Raw genomic sequence first — 20445 nt, 5'->3', positions numbered from 1 at the left:
ATTGTCAGTACTCCCCAAGGGGGAGCCCTTTACCATGAGAGTAGGGAGGTGTGGTCGCTACCCAATAGTCCCACTAGGGGTGGTTTAATGTGGGAGGACCTCAAGGGGCGTGGCGCCCCCTCTTGGGACAAGGACGTATCACCTGGAGTACAGCCCGTTGAACCCCAACCTTCCCCCTCTATTTCAAACCACTTCCTTGAGAATAGACCAATGTATTACTAGAACATGGGATACAGCCAAAACAAAGTACTAGGACAAAGAAGAGCACAGGAAACATGAAGATTACCGACTGTACTAGTACAAGGTGCCCCCAAGGAGGCATGAAGATCAAGGTGTCAAAGAAACAAAGGACTTTGACAATCCACAAGGGCAGGTCTGGCAACAATGTGTAAGAAGAGACGATGGACTAAAGAACTGGTGAAGCCCAGCCGGGAGAGGCTATAGGTGTGGAAACCATCCAGAGCATGAGTTTCAAGTCCTGTCAGCAGACCAGAGAAACAGAAGAGCAGAGGACATCGGCAAATCACTGAGGGAGTTCTCTGTAGATCCAGATGGAGCGGACCGGGCACGGAGCAGGAAAAGAGAACCAAGCAGTACAGCAGAGCACAGTGCCACCACGGTGCTGCAGTAGCAAAGGAGAGCCGTCTGAAGAGCCGGAGAGCAGTAGCCTAATTCCAGGAAGCCCCGGTGGTGTACCGAAGTCCCAAAGAAGGTAACAGCAGGTACAAGAGACCCAGGGGGGACAAAGGGGTGGAAGAGAGGCAGGCTTGAGCATCTCTCCCCCGCCCAGTAGTAACCACCAAACTATTGCAAAAAGTGAAGTGAACATCCTAGGAGAACTTCCTTGTTGCATTGGCAGCAATGAACCCACTGACCACCAGAATAAGGTCTGGCACCCCAACAATAGTGAACTGAGATGTGAGGAAAGCATCCTCGTTGCAGTGGCAGGAATAAGTCCACTGAAACCCAGAGAAGGATTTGGGAATTTGCTAATAACGCAAGAGAGTGGCAAAATAAACATCCAGTAGAAAGATACGGAAAATAACTCTCAAACATCAGGGGAAGCGGGTCATTCCCCATGGCTTTGTTGTGAACTATATTTGAGGGTGCGGACCAATACAAGGAGAAGGGAGTCCTTCTCCTGGCCGCCAAAGTTGTTGTACAAAGGTTTTGTTGGAACTACAAGCCAGGGGAAGGGAGTCATTACCCCTGGCATCCTTTTGCAAGAGACCATTTTGGGAACACCACCCGAATACCAGGAGAAGGGAGTCATTCTCCAGGTGAAGTAATTTTCTGTTGGATTATTCTTTATTTGTAGTGTAAGGGAAAAAAGTAGGTTGTGACACAGGACAGTGGAGTTTGATTTCAACTGACAGATCCTTTAGTATTAGTATTAGTTTGAGGCAAGTAGTAACCAAGTTGAGCACAAAAACTATTTCCTCCTCAGTATGCGTGATAATCTACCATATGGCCAGTTTTTTCGGATAAGGTGCAATTGTAGCAATATAGGCGACTTTAAATTCAACAGTAATGAACTAAGTAAAAAACGTAGAAGTAAATATCCTCCAAGAACCATCAGACAGTCAATGAAGCGAGCACGCAACACGACTAGAGACATGTGTTTGACAAAACAAACAAAACGTGCAAATGACAGAATGACATGCATTTCTACCTTTTCTCCGTTGAGTAACGACCTCAGGAAGATCATTAAACATTGGAAAATTGTACAAACAGATGATTTTAAACCAGGTCCACCTAGATTCACATTCAAACGTATGCCCAACTTGCGTGACAAACTTGTACACACATATCCCGTTGATAGAAATCCTACCACAGACCAGTCCCAACTATGGCACTTCCCACCGGTAGTAGGCCACTTTAAATGTGGGCATTGCTCGGTGTGCCACTTGACGAGTGACATTAAACAGATTGACCTAAAAGGGCGAAACTAGAAATTTAACACCTTCTCAAATTGCCTTACAAAATGGGTAATTTAAGGCATTAGATACCCATGTGGTCTTCTGTACATCGGGAAGACCAAGAGAACAGTAAAGACACGCATATGCGAACACAGATCGGCTATAAGAAAATACACTGTGCAGATAAACCGCTGGTGGCACACTATGAGACAGCTAAACATACCCAAGATGAAATGTATTGGTTTGTGATCCAAACAATTCAAGCACACCCACGAGGGGGTGACAGGGATCTAACCCTAAGGAAAACAGAACAAAGGTGGATTTATAATCTAGACAGCCAAAACTGGTTTAAATCTAGCTGTGGAGTGGAATTTATTCTATCATTGATCTGCAAAACCCACCATCGACTAAGGTGCTGCACCATAAGTGTGTCACCTTTTCCTTAAACTCACTGACCGTTTCTATGTTCTGACATGTATCAGTGTCTCTCCTTAAGGCACTCATATAGATGCCCTTCAATAAAGCTGGCCGGGAATGGGCTATTAATGGGATCTTGTGCACATTCAGAGTGGGGAATTAATCTTCCACATAACAACCACGATATAGACCCTGGGCCTCTTTTGAAAATATATACACACATTAGATGTGATTTCAAGGAATCCACACCATAATGATGTGACAACCCATGTGGATTCAAAGTACAGAGATAATTTGAATTCACTCCGTCACTATCCATCAGACGCACGGCATCTCGAGTGAAAAACCTTATTATGGGGGTGCAGCCATACTCTCCTTAAGATGGCTGCACCTCCAGATATTTGTTGGTTTACTTGGTATAAGACCACCAGGGGGACTGTAGCAAGTACATCAGTGTAACAGATCCCCAACGCGGGCCCAAATCAAGATGGAGGCGATGCCCCGCGCACGTAAGCGGCCGTAAAGCACATTGGTTAAAATACATCCTCGCTCAAGATGGTGACCGGATGTATACAGCCACCACTGAAGCGCCGTTGTGAGACGAACGCACAGGGAGACCTGGACTCATTACCTAGAAGTAAGTAAACTAGCGATAGGATTGACATAGCGGTGACTGTCAGAAAAGTGTCGCCACTGCAGGCCCACTAACACTAGTCTTCTGATCCCTAGGAGGTTTCTATATTTTAATCAACCCCCAACGGAAGGCACTAGCGGACCACTGACATACGGACCGTCACTGTCTCAGTGAACGCGAAAAGGGCACTTTGATCACATCGCGAGCGCCCCATAAGTAAGTGTGCATGTTAGGACTTTATTTGTTAAGAAACAGCATACACTACCCTAAAGGTTCTAATCCGTGTGGTCCTCTTTCTCCTCCCATCCCCTCTTTTCCCTGTTTCTTCACATGCACCAGCAGTAGTGCAGCCTTTGACTCTGCTGGAGACTGTAGGCAGTGACTCTCCTTTGCCCACACCTGATGAAGTGGTAGTGCACCAGGAAGCCCCGCACACCCTCTACCATGAAAAGGTAATGGTACAATAAAAAAAATATACGCATGTTTACAGATAACTCTGTACAAAATAATAGGGAGAGAGTTTACATAACCTCTCCTCATATGCTGTCTTACAGTAAGGAATAATCCATTGGGCAAAATAGTGATGCCGAATAACGAAATTTTACTCCCACTCGAGAAAAGACGCTACGCAAGTAGCAGGTTAGTGGGGTGTTTAGTTCCTATGCTGCTTGATGAAATAATTATGGTCACAACAATGTTAGGATTTTAACAGTAAGCCATTTTTATTTGTTTGCATTTGCAGGCAGTATATGCTGATCACATGACTGCTTCCTTGTATGTACATTGGAGTGTATACTGAAAAGTTGACAGCGTCCTGAAGAAGGGGACAGACTACACACTTTACATCAAGATAGGTCAGTTTTGGCGTACATCTCTCTCCCGAAACACAAGTTGGTGTAGACGTGCCATGATGAGGAGGTCATGCTCTTTTCAAATCACTCTGATACTAACATCACAGTTGTCAGAATAGATATTATAAAAGATCTAGCTACCCAAACTAGGTGTTTTCAATACATCTTTGTAAACTGTCCAAGGCTGATGCCTTGATCAAAATTGTGACGTACTCTGAGAAAACGTTGATTCATTTGTATTTTTTATGTCCTGTTTTTTAGTTAGACCATCGTTGAATTGGCTTCATAGATGGTCGTTTTAATGATTTAATTGTGAATTAAAAAATGTTTTTTTGCTAACACCTATGTTCATGTGATTAATGCAGCTAAGTGAAAATAAGAATCACTTATGGCCACCATCACCCCCCTGATAGTGTGTAGGGAAGTTGGGTAGCAGGTGGTGTTCTTTGCTCGTTTATTTAGTTTGAGGCAAGCAAACCGCTCTTAGAAGATAGTGATGGTTTCTTTTTATTATAAATAAAAGATTATAGCAACCAACATGCCACTTGTGTCAGCTTCCTTCTTCGACACTTACAAAGGTAAGGATAAAAGTCCCAATCATATTTGACACCCCCGCCCCCATGGTTCAGCAATCTTTTCCCCCATAGCGTTTCTATCCACAGCATCACTGGTGATGTTTTACAGTGCGTGTCCCCCTGGGAGCACTGAAGACGTCCAGATCAATGAATGCCATAGTAGGTTTCCACGAGAGGTCACCTTGCTACTTGCCTGTACTATCTGGTATCAGCACTTTCTAATTTTTGTAGATGGCTGCACATTTTGGATACAGTGTGACACCAAGGAATAAACGTGTTCCCTGCGGATTCCCTGAAAACGACAACCTGGATTTAGAAGTCCAGTGAGACTTTCCAATGAGGCTGTGTTTAAATGTTAAGCATGAAAACAGGTATGGAGCATAGATGGTTTTGGCCTTTCTGAGACTCCAGCATGGGACCACTGGTCAGATGTAAGAATGAGTGTCTGGGATTCACTCTGAAGCCACAGTGTGTTGCTCAGGAAAGAGAGCAGCAGGGTTTAAACATAGCAACCATCCCTTACTGGATGGCTGCCAAATGTTTCAATGGTGCCGTGTGTGTGGGTGTTTGGGAGGCTGGATGCCCATTGAGCCCTTAAAAGCTGTAAAATAAAGTATGTGCACCCTACTCTTAAATTCTGGGACCAGTTTTGAAATAGCTGCAAAAACTCGCCTAAGGAAGACTAAGACTATGATTTTGCATACTATAAATCCTCAGGCGAAGTACTAGGTGAAACTAGAAAGGTTAGCCCTCACCTCAAGGCCCAAGGTAAACAAACCAGGGCTCACTTACCTTGCATTGCTGGGACAAACCTGTCTAGTGACCTCGCAACAGCACATTGACCACAGCTCTCCACCTGCATGATATGATATGGCATTTATAACGCGCCTATACACAAGTGTTTCAAGGCGCGACGAGGCAAGGGGGGGGGGGGGGGACAAGGGGAGGACAGACAACGATGCTTCTACGCCAGGTGTCATTCAGATCAAGCAAGTGCATGGGAAGTGGAATAAATAAGAAATAAACACATAAAACAGCCAGCCGGTGGAAAGTGCCAGGAAGAGCAGACGTAAGTGCTGGAAGGGGCACTGAAGGGATACAGAAAAAAACGGTCCCCAAGTGCAGGGGTTGCCAGGGAGGCAGTGCAGGTAGGCAGGTGATATGGGGCCTGGGCCAGATTTCAGAAAGGGTTGCCAGGTAACCAGTGCAATTTAGTCGGAATTCAGCTAGGGAGGAGAGGAGAGAAAGCAGAAGCAAAGAGGAAGGTTTTGAGGTGTTTCCGGAACCGTAGATGGTTCTCCTTGAGTTTCAGGGAGGCAGGAAGACTGTTCCAGAGAGAGGCCCCTGCCACCAACTCGTTGCTTGGAGAAGCGACTGACCCAGAGGGAGTTGGAGGCAGGTGATTGAAGAGCCCGAGAAGGAAGATATTTAGGAAGAGAGAGTTGAAGGTATTTCGGCCCCAGACCCCAAAAGGCCTTGTGTACAATGCAGAGGGTTTTGAATTTAATCCTCGCAACCACTGGGAGCCAGTGCAGAGATTTCAGTCCTGAAGAGATACGATCCCTGGGCTTGAGGCCAAGGACAAGTCTCGCAGTCCTGTTCTGGATAAGTTGCAGAGCGTGGACAGTGGAGGCAGGAAGATTTAGATAGAGGCTATTACAGTAGTCCAGCTTGGAGAGGACCAGGGCTCTGGAGACAGTGAGCTTCTGGGAGAAGGAGAGGAAAGGAAGAATACCTCTAAGGAGGTGCACCTGGTAGTGTGACTTCTTAGAGATGTGAGGGGAGAAGGAGAGTGCAGAGTCGAAGATGACCCGAGGTTTTTGCCTTGCAGGTGGGAGTGGGAGGAGGGCCAAGAGAGGCCGGCCAGAGAGCTGCAGGGAAGGAGGGAGTGGGTGTGCCGATGAGTAGAATCTCAGTCTTACTGGCATTAAGGCAGAGGTCGTTGACGGCACACCATTCCTGGATGGCACATGGGACAGAGAGCGGTGATGCAGTGGGCAAGGAGTGCCAAGTATTGGTTGAACAGCCAGGGAGAGAGGTTAGATCCCTGGGGGACACCACAGGTAGAGAAAAAGATGTCAGAGAGGAAGGACCCAAGTTTGACTGGGAGGGTCGGTCGGAGAGTAAAGAAGTCAGCCACGCCAGAGCTTGACCAGTGATACCCAGGTTATCACGGAGACGGTTGAGCAGGATGGCATGGTTGACAGTGTCAAAGGCAGAAGAGAGATCAAGCAGGATAAGAATGCAAGGGGTATTAGAGTTGAGGTTGAAGAGCAGGTCTTCACGGGTGTTCAGGAGAGCAGCTTCTGGCAGCTCTGAAGCCAGACTGATGGTCATGAAGACAACCAACATATTCAGTGTGGAGATTGAGCTGGGAGATGGCCAGTTTCTCCAAGAGCTTGCCCAGGAAGGGAGTTATGGAGATTGGGCGATAGTTAGCCGGGTTGGAGGGGTTGGCAGAGGGTTTCTTAAGAAGAGGGTGCACAAGGGAGTGCTTCAGGGGGGAAGGGAAGCCTCCAGTGGCGAAGGAGTGATTGCAGAAATCTGCCAGGGCAGGAGCCAGGGAGTCGATGTGATCCTTGATAGTTTTGGAGGAACAGGGGTGAACCTGTTTCAACGAGACTTTCATAGATCGGACTTGTCCTGCCAACTTGTTCAGTATGCTGCCTAAAACAGCTCTCATATTCCCATAAGTGGAGGCTTGCTGGCTGGCTTCGACACATAGATTAGCACTACAATTATGTTCAAGCTGTGCACAGTCATGCCTTAAACTCGCTCAGTCTAGAGTTTCACATAACCGCAGGGTATCCTTTTGAGTTTATCATCTAGTTGGTTTACATGAGATTTTGACCAATTCTAAATTCTCAAGATAAAGGGTACCCAGTTACAATATGGCAAGAATCAATTGTGTGTTTGAAACAAAATTGCTCCCTGCCCAGCATCCAGCACTTTTCCCAAATATTACTGGGCTGGAGCTGGATTAGTATGATAACCCAGTTCTAGAATATGTTGCAAGTGCTTTTTGGCATCAGGAAGTAAATATTGTTCCAAAAATGTATTCCAGTGACATCACATAGAACCAAGTAAAGACACTGCTAACCGGAACCTGAATTCTATGTCAAGACCTGAGGCGAGCATTATGCTTGAACTTCCATTATTCAACCCTTCACAGCAGATTTAAAAATGTATATTTCCTTTCCTCTTCTTTTTCTGCTCTACATGCAGCTAAGTACCTTTCTACCTAGCTCCAACTTCTGGAGCACTTTACATACTTTTTATAGTATATTTCTTTTTTTTATTATTTTCTTTTTTTATTTGGTTTAGCTGAAAATAAGCCTTTCAAATGTAATACATTGTCAAAAAATAATATAACAAAATACATCTATTTCCATTCATTCTCTTCAATTCCTATTCACAACAGCTCCTATTATATCAATACAACAGCATCACATATTTACATCATATCATTCATGGTCTTCAGCATTTTGGTTCTCCCATATTGGAGCAAAAGAAAAAGAATCAATACATACAGAGCATAAAAAGTCATAGAGCTTAATTTATACTCCAAAGTTTACTCCTTATGAAAAAAGGGTTAAAATATTTTTCATTACTTCAAACTAGACTTTGTGCAAATTATTATCGATCAACTAGCTTTGGTTTTTAAAATCTAATGTTATTCCAGAGTATAAATAGAATATAAAATCAGAGGTCATTTCCGTAAAATGAATCAATTGTGCTGCTCCAACAAATTAAGTGTTTGGACGAAATTTATCATGGCTACATGCACTCTAAATTGGAGCTGTTATAGAGTAATTTCCAAAGCATATCCGAGTCCAGCATTCTATATTCAGGGGTATATATTTTAAAACTGTTAACGAGAGTGACAATAATACTGGACAGTCAGCAATCAGATGGTTCAGGGTTTCTATTTTTGTGACCTAAGAGCAGAAACAACAGTAATTGCCATCACTCATTTCTAAAAAACAGGATCTCTCTAGTATGCCACAAATTAAATCTTAATCTCATAAACCGTGTTCTTAATTTAGGGTGTGGGAATTTGATTGCATATTGCTCGGCTTCATTTAATTTCTTCACGGCAAAAGGCTGCACCTTGAATAATTTGAGAAGCGGGCATCTCTCCCTTGTCCGTAGCCAATCCTGTAAACAAAGTTTGCCCTTAACCTTATTTGGGTTGGCAATCAAGGTATTTTTAGACATCCCTAATTGATCTAAGATCTTCTTGGCGCTCTCTCTCCATGCCGCCATTTTAACAATGCGTAGCTAGCACATATAAGATTGTAAGTGCATTTGTGGCCATTAAGTACTTCCTATAAAGAGTAACCACCTTCCAGCAATATGCCGCATAAAGAGAAGTCATGCCCATTTCATGTCGAATTAAACACATAGAAACTCTCTGCGGCAAACCCAGGATAGCCCTCCAAAAACGAGCCTCCAACTTCTGCCAGGAGGATTCGGTTAAGCAATCTTGTCTCAGAGCCAAAGGTAAGAATTGGCGTTACCTTTTGTTTAAAAAAGGTAATCGCAGGCACAAGTGAAAATTTGCCATACCGCCCGTGGATAACAGGAGCTTGGGCAATACCGGTCTTCAATTTTCAGTCCAGGTCCTGATGGTAAGGGAGATCCCTAGGGTGGTTACTTATGATTATTCCCAAATATTAGTATACCCAGACCACTTCTAATTTGTTATTTTGCAAAAGCCAAGAGAAAGCCTTTGTGCCCCTCTACGATTTAAATCCCAGATCATGACTTTACACTTAGACTGATTTATTGTCAATAGGTTCTTTTCAACATAAATTCCCAATTGTGTAAGAAGGGCGTTCAGCCCCCTGGGAGCCTTCGCCAGCAAGACCAGGAGGTCGGCCTAAAACAATGAGGTGACCGAAACCCCCCCCCTCCCCTCCAAAAATCTCAGGGAATCAGAAACAAGTCCTATAAAGTCTTGAGGCATATTGGAAACAAAGAAGTTAAACAAGGTGCATGCCAACAGGCAACCCTGTTTTAATCCTCTAAAAATTAGCACAGGTTCTGATAGATTGCCATCTAGTGAAAGCCTAATCTGGATTGAGGTCTGGGAGTGTAGCTCTCTGATCCAATAAAGAAGATAGTCCGGACAGGCCGCCTTACGCAGCTTGTTAAACAGTAAGACTCTACACCAAATCGAACGCGGCCTGAAAATCAAGGCCAGATAGACCGGCTGCTTTTTATTCAATTCATTACCTTTTATCGCCTGTAAAGTAAGCAAATTTATCGCTGTACTCATACCAGGCAAGAAGCCAGTCTGGTTGGGATCTCCCTGTTCAGAGCTATCCAGCCATAAGTTTAGATCTCGCAAAATAATTCTCGCAAAGAGCTTGCCCGGGATGTCCAGCAGAGTAATCGGTCTATAGTTCGAAGGGCTGGCTCTATCCCCCTCTTGTAGACCGGTATGACAATTGACTTTCTCCAAGAGGGGGGTAGCATGCCAGTCCTGACTGTTTGGATAAAGATGGTCAACAATATATGGGCCCAAGCCGTAGGCTTTAGCTTTCTCACTTAATTTGATAGCCCATCAGGGCCCGGTGCTTTAGAAGATGACAACTTAGAAATGAAAAAAGGTAATCTAGGTCAAAACATAATTGGTCACTCTGCGAGGCATAATGCATAGAGGCATTTGCCCAAACGGGTCATGGGATACATTGTTTTATAGAAACTGGCAGAGGTTTCCTCTGGGACCATATTTACTTGTGCAGCCATCTACGAACTACCATAGGCCCTATTCAAAAGTGCCCAGATTCTAGCTGAGTTTATTCTATGAGCCACCCATCCAGTAGGGTTATATGCAGGGATACGAAATTGAAACATTTCATCTGTGTTGTCATTCATGCGCAAAGCGCACTGTGCGTTCGTGATTAGAATTGGAGCGAGGCAGAAGCACATATATTTTCGTTTGTGTACTTGTATGGGAGACGCAGCTGGACCCGTGAGAATCTATCACGTAAAGGCGCCCAGCTGCACTCCACAGATATCACTGCGGCGCGACCTAGCGAAGCGCGCTCCAAGCTTCCCCTCGGCAGCGCATGCACATGCAGCACAGTGCGCAAACCATGGGTAGGCACATGTACTGAGGGAAGCCGATTACGGGATCGGAGCCGTTTCCTCACAACACGGCAAAGTTAATGAGAGTCGCCAGTGCTGCGAGATTAAAGCAGCACTAATGCCCACTAAGAGGGCTGATCAGACAGATAGCTCGGGTCCGGTGTCTGCACTACGGGCAGGCAGCACATGTTCACAAGATTGCGCTACACAGACTGAATATGTGTAACAGATATAGCGGAGTGCAATGAGCTCCTTGCCCTACAAGGGCCCAGGCGGCTTACTCAGAGTTGGCAGCAGGTAACAGCCCAAGTAACAGGCTTTACTAACCTTATCATAGAAGACGTGCCCTTGAGCCTGCTTCGTCCAGGTGCCTAGGCACACTGATTGATATTGATGGAGACTCGCAGCACAGAGTCAGGTGATGTGAGTGAGCGAAGTCAGGACCAGGTGATGCTGAAAGAAGACTCTGTCCTGACCATTAGTTTGAAGAGAGTTCTGGGAAATTCCCTGATGGAAGCAGTAGCCTAAGGGATGAGTCAGCTCCAAGAAAGATGAGAAGCACTAGAATGCTTAAATCGGGATGGCCTTAACAAAAAAGGCCCTGAAGTGGATGAATGCACATCCTCTAGCCAAGCGCATAAGGAGGAGACACTTGGGGAGAGAAAGCGCAGACCCAAAAGAGAAAAACCTCTTCAATTGCCCCAGGTGCAGTGAAGGAGGGAAAGAGACAGCCTACTAAGGCTGTTGAAAATCTTTGAAAATCTTAAAGGGGCTTTCATGAAGCGATCAACTGTGCCGAGTGTCCTACCCCCTTTCCCAGAGGTGCAAAATATAGGGGACAGAGGCTCCTCACAGGCGTCCGACTTGTCAGAATCCAGATCCTCACAGAGGTCCAAGAATGGGAAGCGAAAGTGTAAAGAAAATCACCCGGAGGTGCTCAAAGAGGAGCTGACAGACATGTTTCACCCCGAGTCGATTGCTCATCCCAGATCGAACGACTGATTACGTTCACTGAGTAGCTTTGTACATGGGCCAAAGATTACGTAAACTGATTGTGAAAGAAGTCAGGCTGCGCATGCGGTTGGAGTGCCCTCGCCCAGACCTACTGGGGAAATTGACGAACACCCATGAGCTTGATCCCAAGATGATCACCTTTGTATCTAAAGCCTCCAGGGACCTCATGAGGGGCATTGAGCTTGTCTGGAGAGGATGCCAGGAGCAAGTTTTAGATTTGACAGGCCGATTACCAAGATCATGGATCTGGCGGAGAGGGCCAGAGACACCGGAGAGCCAGTGGACCTCGAGACATTAGCAAGCTGGGTTCAAAGGGCATTGTGCCTTCTGGGGAACGCAAACTGTGCCCTGTCTAAGAGAAGGAGAAGTCTGTTATTAAAGATGCACTCTAAACTCGGAGACATAGCCTCCTACAAGGCAGGGCGAGGCCGCCCAAGGCCTCTTGTGTTGGGCGAGGCTTTCGCTAAAGAAATTGTGAGATTGGTCGGCACGTATATAGCCCTCAAGAAATCGCAGACCTCCGTTAAGATCTTCCCCGCAAGAGTTTTTGCAGGGCCTGGCCGCAGGTGACGTCATGAGTACGGTCGCTTCCAGAGGAACTCAAAACCAGAGATCACATTAATGGGAGTCACGGCAGCAAGATGCCTTCTTCACGGCGCGAGATCACGCCGGCGAGGACGCAGAGGGCGAGACTACAACTGGCACCAAGGGCCCCAATCAGTTGAGGTCCTCCAAGGACCATGGCCGAACCAAATCGGCCGGCCAAGGCAGTCCGCCACGCCCAGGTCCGTTTGCAAGGACTGCAGGGCCACCTCCTTCCTGTCATGATCCAGTCCCGTAACTCCCCTTCAGGGATGTACTGGGCTGCATGTTCAACCACCTTCCATAGGCCAAAAGAATATTTTGCGAAGCCGCACGAAACATTATGAGCCTTCAATGCCATGCTCCTGGAGGAGAAGATCTTCGCAACAGCATCCACCTTCATGCCCTCCCCGTCAGGTGGCAGATTGGAGGTGGATGAAGCAGCCCTGGTGGATACCTTGGCCGCCTGAACAACTAACCCCTCTGGAGAAGGATGAGAGGGAAGAAAAGACAGATCCCATCTTGCCGGCTTGTACTTGCTCGTCAAGTTGGAATTGCCCAGGGGAATAGAGCAGTGCCGTTGACAAAAGGAGGCGACTGGGTCAGCACACCATCCTCCAGTGGGATAGCCGGGTTTAGTGGCATGGTTCTCTCCAAGGTGGGACTCTCGTCCAAGATATACGTAAGCTCATAGTCCTGCACTGGTGCGGTGGAAGCAGTCAGTCTAAGACTATCAACCCAAAAAATGTTTCAAAAGAAAAACAAAGAAATCGGACCGAGAAAGAGGTACAAAAGGATTGATCGCCAATGGTCGGCGTCGAGTGCTTGTCCGTCGAGGGCATGGCTGTCAAAGGAGTGGCCGAGGCTCACTGGAAGGTCCCGGCATCGAAAGCTTGCCAGCCTTCTTCGGCGCCGAGCACAAAGGCTCCCCCGACTCTGATGGCGTCGGTAAAGGTGTTATCTTGGGGTCAGGATCACTGAGTGCTGCTATCGGGGCCTGCTGTTTCGGGGGCTCACCCAGAGCCACCTTCTTGTACATAGCCAGCATTTGAGACTTAAAGTCCTCCCACTCTTGTCTAGACGTCGACCTTGCCGATGACTTACCCAGTTCTGATGACGACTCGGGAGTTCTGTTGGCAATGCCTCTTTTTGTGAGAGGATGACCAAGATGAGCGGCTCCACAAGTGGGATCTTTCCTTCGCCTTAAGCCGATGCCTACTCTCTTTCTCGGGTGTGGGTACCTCCAGTTGTGGCCCCTGAAGACTGGAACGTCGACCGTGCCGGTGACTTAGACGGCGGTCGGCCCAGCATGAGCTTGGCTGCACGCTCCTGAAGAGACTTCAGGTTTATTTTGCCACACGATGGGCACCCCTCAGTGTCGTGACCCATGCCAAGGCACCAGATGTTGTGCGGGTCAGTCCCCGACATCTTGGAGCCTAATCGTAGCATCATTGTACCCCAAAATCCAAGGTGCAGACTTGGCAGCTTGTAGAATAAAAGTAGTATAAGATTTGATGAAAAACCGGCGAATGGAGTTGAAGACTTGAAAAAACGTGCTACCGTTCCTCAAGAGCAGAGCGCTGAAAAAGGGAACTGAGGTACGGGGCGAAGTGACGCAGTATATTTACGACGCCCAATGTCACGTCTGCACCAGACAATCAAGCACGGAGTAAAGGGGGATTGACGATCTAGTGCCGAGTCGAGGTCCACCAAGTCTTCTGTCAAAGTTTTTCTGGGCACCTGAGCTGGAAGAGCATATCTACCTGATGATGAATCTTTGGGAGAAAGGCAATCCATTAAATAAAGATTAACCCTGCTATAGCGCAGGGAGTCTTGATTCTATTAAAGACACAGAGGCAAACATTATCCCACCCATTGACACAAGTAATGTATTATATGTACTGTGAGGATGTAGGTCAGCTAAGTTTTTGTACAATGTGTCTTAGAACCCTCCCTAATGCATTTGTTTGGCAGGTGATTACCAGAAGGCGGGTTGAGCGCCAGAGAGCGAGGGTGTCGAGTGGTCATTGATGGAGTGGCCGACACATGACTAGGAATTTTGTCTGGATGAGTTTCCAGTCTGGCTTAGCTAGTGGGCTGCAGTAATGTGTTTTGGCGTTTTGTTTGCCAGATATCAGTTGGAGGGCATCAAAAGAAGAGGAAAGGACCTGGTCAGAAAGTGGCTAGCGGCACCCAGAGAAAGGAAACAGAGTAAGGGACTACCAGAGACTCTGGGGTTCATGGGGTATGTAGTTTTGGTTTGGTTGTGTTCTGAAGAAAAAAATGAAAGGAAATATAAAGATTTAAATCTGCTGTGAAGAGCAGAATAAAGGAAGTTGAAGCATAATTCTCGCTTCTGCGTCTTTAATAGGATCAAGACTCCCTGTTCTATAGCAGGGGGGGGTTCTATATTACTTTTGTAATGAACAAAAGTTACTGCCTCCAAGGACTCCTCACATCTAATGGCAAAGCTACATAAAGCGTAATTTTTCAGAAATTCACTCTGTAGACAATCCAATATTTTGTAGCTAGCCCCTCTTTTTTCACACACAGATCCTCTAGAGAGTATATCCTTGACTACGCATCTACACCTACCTGGAGTCAGCCATTATACAGAGGCCCCTTTCAACAACTCAGGTGGTGACACCTCTAAACATGGGATATCGGAAAATACTCTGAATATTGTTTTAGGAAAGGTTTTCCTTTTGTTGCTTTCCCTCCATAGACCTCAATGCGAGTCCCTACTTTTTACTGTTGGGGTGAAGCTTCCCTGGCTTGGAGTTAAGTGAACCATTTTTGCTTCACATACCATGCTAGGATCCTGTTTTGGGGGCAATGATCAGTCCCTTTTGCCATCAGTGCAGAACTCTGTTCTCCATAGTAAAATATGTTATGTTCTACCTGCATACAACGCCTTCTGTGAAGTTCGGGAGAGACAGTCACTAGAACTTTGTCTTTGCATAGTGTGTCCAGGATTGGCTGGTGGCATTGAATACTTGTGTATGGTTTTCTTTTGGATATTATTGTGCACTTTTGCATTGCATTGCTTAATGCCATTTAGAGTAACATATATTCTAAAATGGCTGTGGAGTAGGATGTTCGCCTGTCCTATGGCCATCTCATAGGTTTAAATGTTTCCTGCCCTGGAGTTGCCACCATTTTCCATACATAAGGCCAATTGTGGGGAAAGCTTCAGCTTTCCTGTGCAAATGTGAGATCTGTGCATGTGTGGGAGGATTTGGGGTCTGGGTTTGTCAGGAGCCAGTCCACATCCATGCCAGGAATGTCTGTTGCTAGGCAGATGCAGTGGCCTGAGGCTGTCCAGGATTGGCTAGCCCCAGGAAAGTTTTAATGTAGATCCTTGCCATTGATGGGATGAGGCAACCCCAGTCCAGATTCTGTATAAGAGGGGTTCTCCTGCAGACCTTCTGCATATAATCACTGGAGCAAAGAACCCTATGAAGGAAAGCAGCCCACTGAAGACCTAGAGCTGTAATGGGAAGACCGGCAGAAGCTATTTCTTCACTTGCCCAGTGAAGCACTGTCTTTCTGCAGATCGACTTAAGATCTTCATCAATGCTTCGACCCTTGGACCAGTGGAAACAACCAGACCTGACATCTGCTCGCAGATCCACCCATTGGAAGCACTCTGAAGAGTTCTGGAATCCTGCTGGGCTACTTTGATGCAACGGTCACCGTTCTAAGCTAAACCTCAGAACTCTGCAGATACTAAGCTTATGGAAGAAGAAGAATTTCTATGAAGTTGCAGCTCTCCTCCACGAAGGATGGCCTTGTAGGGCCAGTTTGTTTCAATCACAATGGTTGCCTTCTGCCATTTTCTCCAATGGCCATCCTTGCCCGCTGCCTGCATCAAAGCCTGGGAGTCCTCTGAGGTTGTTGGAGAAGTGGTCCAGTACTTGGGTGTGCTGGGGTGTCCAGTATCGAGAACTGGACCCTCGTAGCCTGGAACCGTGAACTAGCCAGACCCAAAAAAACCTCCTCCAATGAAACCCAAGGCATGATTTCAGAAGGCCTGGTGATTTCAAGAACTCCCATGGTGGTCCCCGAGAGAATTAGAGTACAGGGGTGAGTAAACATACCGGTTTTGCCCCCCTTGTCTAAACGGTTGAATGGGCCTAAAGTCCTGGCCCAATCTCTCCGTTGCCTAGCCATTAATGGTGGTGTTTTGGTCCGGTATCTCCCCCCTCCCCCCACCCCCTCGAGTCTTCTCTAAATTGGTTGGATTGGAGAGGGTCTTTTAAAGACTTTCCTCTTATTTTTATTGAACTTTTAAACACTTAAATTACTTTCTGGCTCAAGTCAACACTAACTTTCTCAAAGAGACTCAATCCCTCCCGAATTGGCTTTTAGTGAAACCTATCAATCTTAAGGCACTAGCAGCCCTCCGGATAAGGTGTGCATCAGGCCTCTTTACACACAGAAATCATGTCAATATGGCCCTTTTAATTCTTCCTTGTGTACCACTTACAGGCTATTTATGGCAGCACCCCCATAAATCATGGTGCTCACTGGTAACAGCCTGGCTAGCAGCAGCTTGCAAATCCACTCTTTACTTTAGTAATCGAAGAAGCAACTGGGATGAGTCCTGGTGTGTTTAATTTTTTTAACACTCTCCTCTGTTAATGATTCTATCAAGATAATACTTTCTGAGTAATGTAAAAGGGAATTTGTGTTTTGTTCACTTTGTTCAACGGACTGCATTTTGTCGGTTACAGTGCTAAAGCATCTTGAATCATGAGCATGCTTTTCACTTTGCTTTAGGACAGAGGTAGTATTGTGTAAAATGAAAATTGTATTAAGCAAGGTCTGAAAATCTGCTTACTTGGCTTTAATAGAGGCTGCGCAGTTGCAGTAGCATGGGCATTCCATACTTTTTTCTTTTCATCAAAAAAGCACACCTATTGCATAGCTAGGCATGTGGTCTGAACTTTAACTCCCTTTCTGACAACCCACCGCAAGCAGGTATAATGGATACAAGTACAAGCACTGCTGTTATATCTTCAGTGGCACAGACTGTACCTGTACCTCTCAACATGACTGCTATATATTTAGGCAAACTAGCCTAATTTATCAGCAACTCTGAACCTAAGCAATACAGAAGAACAAAGGTGGGGTAGGGGGCGAAGGGACAGAGAACATACTAAACAATCCAAAACAGGAATTCGAGCAACAGGAAGAAAGAGTAATGAGCTACATGATAGGGAAACAAAGAAAGTGAGAAGGGAAACAGAGTTAATAGTAGGACAAACACACAATGGAAGGGCGGGATAGAAGCAAAGCAAAAGAGACATTTTGAGACAGTAAAATAAAACAGATCAAGAGCAGATGGGGAGAAAAGGAAATAGAAAAGCAAGACTAGAGAAGAGCAGGCCAATAACGTAAAACAAAGTGCAAGAAAGATATTCAAATGGAGTATCACCAACAACCGAGAAAATGAGAAAAACAGATATAAACAGAGTAATGCCATGAGAGAGGAAGAGGAGTTATATCAACCAATACAGCGAGATATAGGAGGGAAAAGGCAACAATAGAATGCAGAGATGGGAGAGGCAGAGTGACAGAAACGGACCGCAAAATGTGTCATCTCAACACTTAAGAGTGGAAGGCATGGGAAACAAAGTAGCAAAGGGAAGGAGAGATGGAGCAAAAACATGGAGTGGCTGTCAAGCACGTAGTGCCAGGCAGCAACAGTAGGCCCGAGAGGCAGAGAAGTGATGTTGGTAGAGTGGGGGGGACTTGATTTATGAATCACCCGATGTAACTAGCGGGCATCTGTAGTAGCCCTTAGCAGAGTTTGTGCCCAAGTATGAAGATGAAGCTGGGTAGTTTGCACCTGCAAGGTTCTTGTGTGGGGAAAATGTTTTCCACAGGTGCAATAAATGATTTAGAACCACTTTGAAATATAGCTGTTTTGTCACTCTCGACCAAAGTTTTAAAGTTACGCACAAATTGGTTAGTTGTCAGACACTTTTTACTCCCTTGCGAAGAAGGAAAATCATTTTTACTCTCTTGAAATTGGATTTACACTCCAATTCTAAACATTTGGAGTAAAATAGCTTCAATCCAAAATCCTATCTGGAGCACTGAGCACTAGACCCCCAGCTTTTCTGGCTAGGGAAGGACTTTTAAAGAATATCACTTTAATTCTAAGGTTTCGTATGGTGTCTGCTGACTCCTTTATTGTCAGCCTTTTTGATTATTCCCGGGTGCTATTCTTTATTCACTTACTTTACTACACTTACAGTACTGTGAAAACTATTTCTAATTGTATTTTAAAAGTGAGTGCTCTTATCAGAGGCAGAATATATAAAAATAGTTATTTAACCCTTAGATACATTCTTATCACTTAAAAACCACAGGTAAGTAAATGTATTAAGAGTGCTGTGTGTGCTTAACTGAATCCTTCACCACTAGCCCGCCCTCCTAAGTCTAAGTCTTGCTGTTCATTCACACTATCCAGACAGAGTTTGGCTAGCCCTCAGTGCTTGTCCCTGTTGATCAGAATAGGGTCGTCTCTCAATTTGTCCATACGGTGGATTCTGAGAATTCATCTCAACACATACATTTTCAATTTTCAGGCAAATCCTAGCACAAAAAACAATACCAAGATCATCCCAAGGAAATGTACCAAATGTATCCACATTAGACTTGCTAAAGATAATGATATAACAGTGATCGTAAAGGCATACAGCGTGGAGCAACAGAAAGTGGATACCATGTCACAGACCACCATTCCTTTCTGAGATTCAAACATGTATACAAAGCACACAAAAACAAAGTTCCTAAATACAAAGATTTATGGTATCTTCAAAGGTGTACACTTCGTGAACCACACTGTCAATCAAAACAAAAATTAAAAATCCCAACCAATATAACAAGTATTGTGTCAGAGGTATCTTGGAAAATGATAATACAATGCTACTTTACCTCTCTGAAGAAGACGTCGGCAGGGGTGAGATTTTGTGGAACGGGACTCTGTTTTTTATCCAATGCTATCATTATGGCAGCATTCACCAACATAGGAAGTTTGGAGTGGTGGTTCTTGAGAACAATGGCTGCGGACAGTTTTTCTGCATGTTCACAAATCAACAAGCGTGTTGCCATTGGCATGCCCCTTACAGAATATGTCCCAAGACGATCGAACAGACCCACCTAGTAAAATTGAAAATTAAATTAAAAAGGGGTCCGCAGGGAACATTTAAACTGAGTAATAACTGCACAAAAAAACGTGGAAGGTGGACCTTGTGAATAAAATCCATGAATAACGAATGCGCTTTCATTTTATCCTCCAGTTGATGTAGAAGTATTAAGGATGTATTACTGAATCCTGCTGCTTCTGCAGAAAAATGGAAATGAAGAGCCATTAAAAATCAATGCGCCGCTATATTGGCCTGTGGAAAAAAAACAGATTAACAAATAACTCTCTTGGTAAGGATCTTTCTCATTAATTCTGCTTTGACAGAGTCATCTTCTTGAGATGAACAAGTTACTTATCCCTGGTACCGTTCTTTCAACTGGATGGTCCTCCCACGTATTCCTCATCTTGGATATCTCCAATATCCAGCTTCAACTGAAATTTATTTGTGGCAGAGAGCGATGTGCGTCGATGTAGACTCATGTCATCGAAGGCTAATATAGCACGTGCAGCGCCCGTTGGCTTCAGTTCTGTTTTTTGTGTCATTCTTAAGTAGAACTACCCGCATTAACACAGGTTTGACCGTACTAGGCTCTGAAGGAACGAAAGCTGCAATAGCAAGGGATATTCTACTGAGGGGTAGGCTGGGAGGGTGATGAGGAATACGCGGGAGGAACATCCAGTCAAAAGAACGTTCCTAGGAGTAAGTAACTTGTTCTTCAAATGGATTGTGTCCTCCAACGTATTCCTCTTTTTTTATATCTCTGCTAATTGTTTTACAATAAAAGGAGAGAACAAAACAAAACAACAAATGTCACATAGCATAAGTACAGCACAACAAAGGTTATAGGACGAAATGAGGAATACATGTATGCATGGCTCAGGTTAGCCGGAGGTCGAGTGCCTCCGGTTACTGCGCATCCAGTACATAGTGTGTCCGGCACCCCAGGCGATCCAGTGTAGAGTGTTCACACCGTTCCTATTCATTTCCCCCAGACCTTCTGAAACTTCCCAGGGCAACCCCAGGCATTATAAATCTGTTTCTCTAGGGATGCACATCTGTCCACTTCATTGACCCAGCGGCTGAAGCTGTGTCTGTCGGCCGAGCCCCACACAGCAGCAGTAAGTCTCTTTGCCAGTCCCAAAGCCACTGCCAGGAATGGCTTCATGTGTGGTGAATTCCAATTGCCCCCAGATTCCC

General features: G+C 45.4%; 1 protein-coding gene across 2 annotated transcripts in view; it reads right to left on the bottom strand.

The window, feature by feature from the left end:
* Positions 1-20445, bottom strand: part of NUP133 (nucleoporin 133) — a 1444728-nt gene that overhangs the window by 908668 nt on the left and 515615 nt on the right. For both annotated transcript variants that reach the window (XM_069606929.1, XM_069606930.1), the window contains 2 exons: positions 19351-19445; positions 19037-19261 (listed from right to left, as the gene is read on the bottom strand). In XM_069606929.1, coding sequence (XP_069463030.1) covers positions 19037-19261; positions 19351-19445 — 320 coding nt within the window. The remainder of the gene's footprint in view (positions 1-19036; positions 19262-19350; positions 19446-20445) is intronic.

Source organism: Ambystoma mexicanum, chromosome 4p (assembly GCF_040938575.1).
Source record: "Ambystoma mexicanum isolate Mex_15411 chromosome 4p, UKY_AmexF1_1, whole genome shotgun sequence".
Lineage (NCBI taxonomy): Eukaryota > Metazoa > Chordata > Amphibia > Caudata > Ambystomatidae > Ambystoma > Ambystoma mexicanum.
Note: the sequence above shows the minus strand (reverse complement) of the source record. Positions and strands in the feature narration are given on the sequence as shown.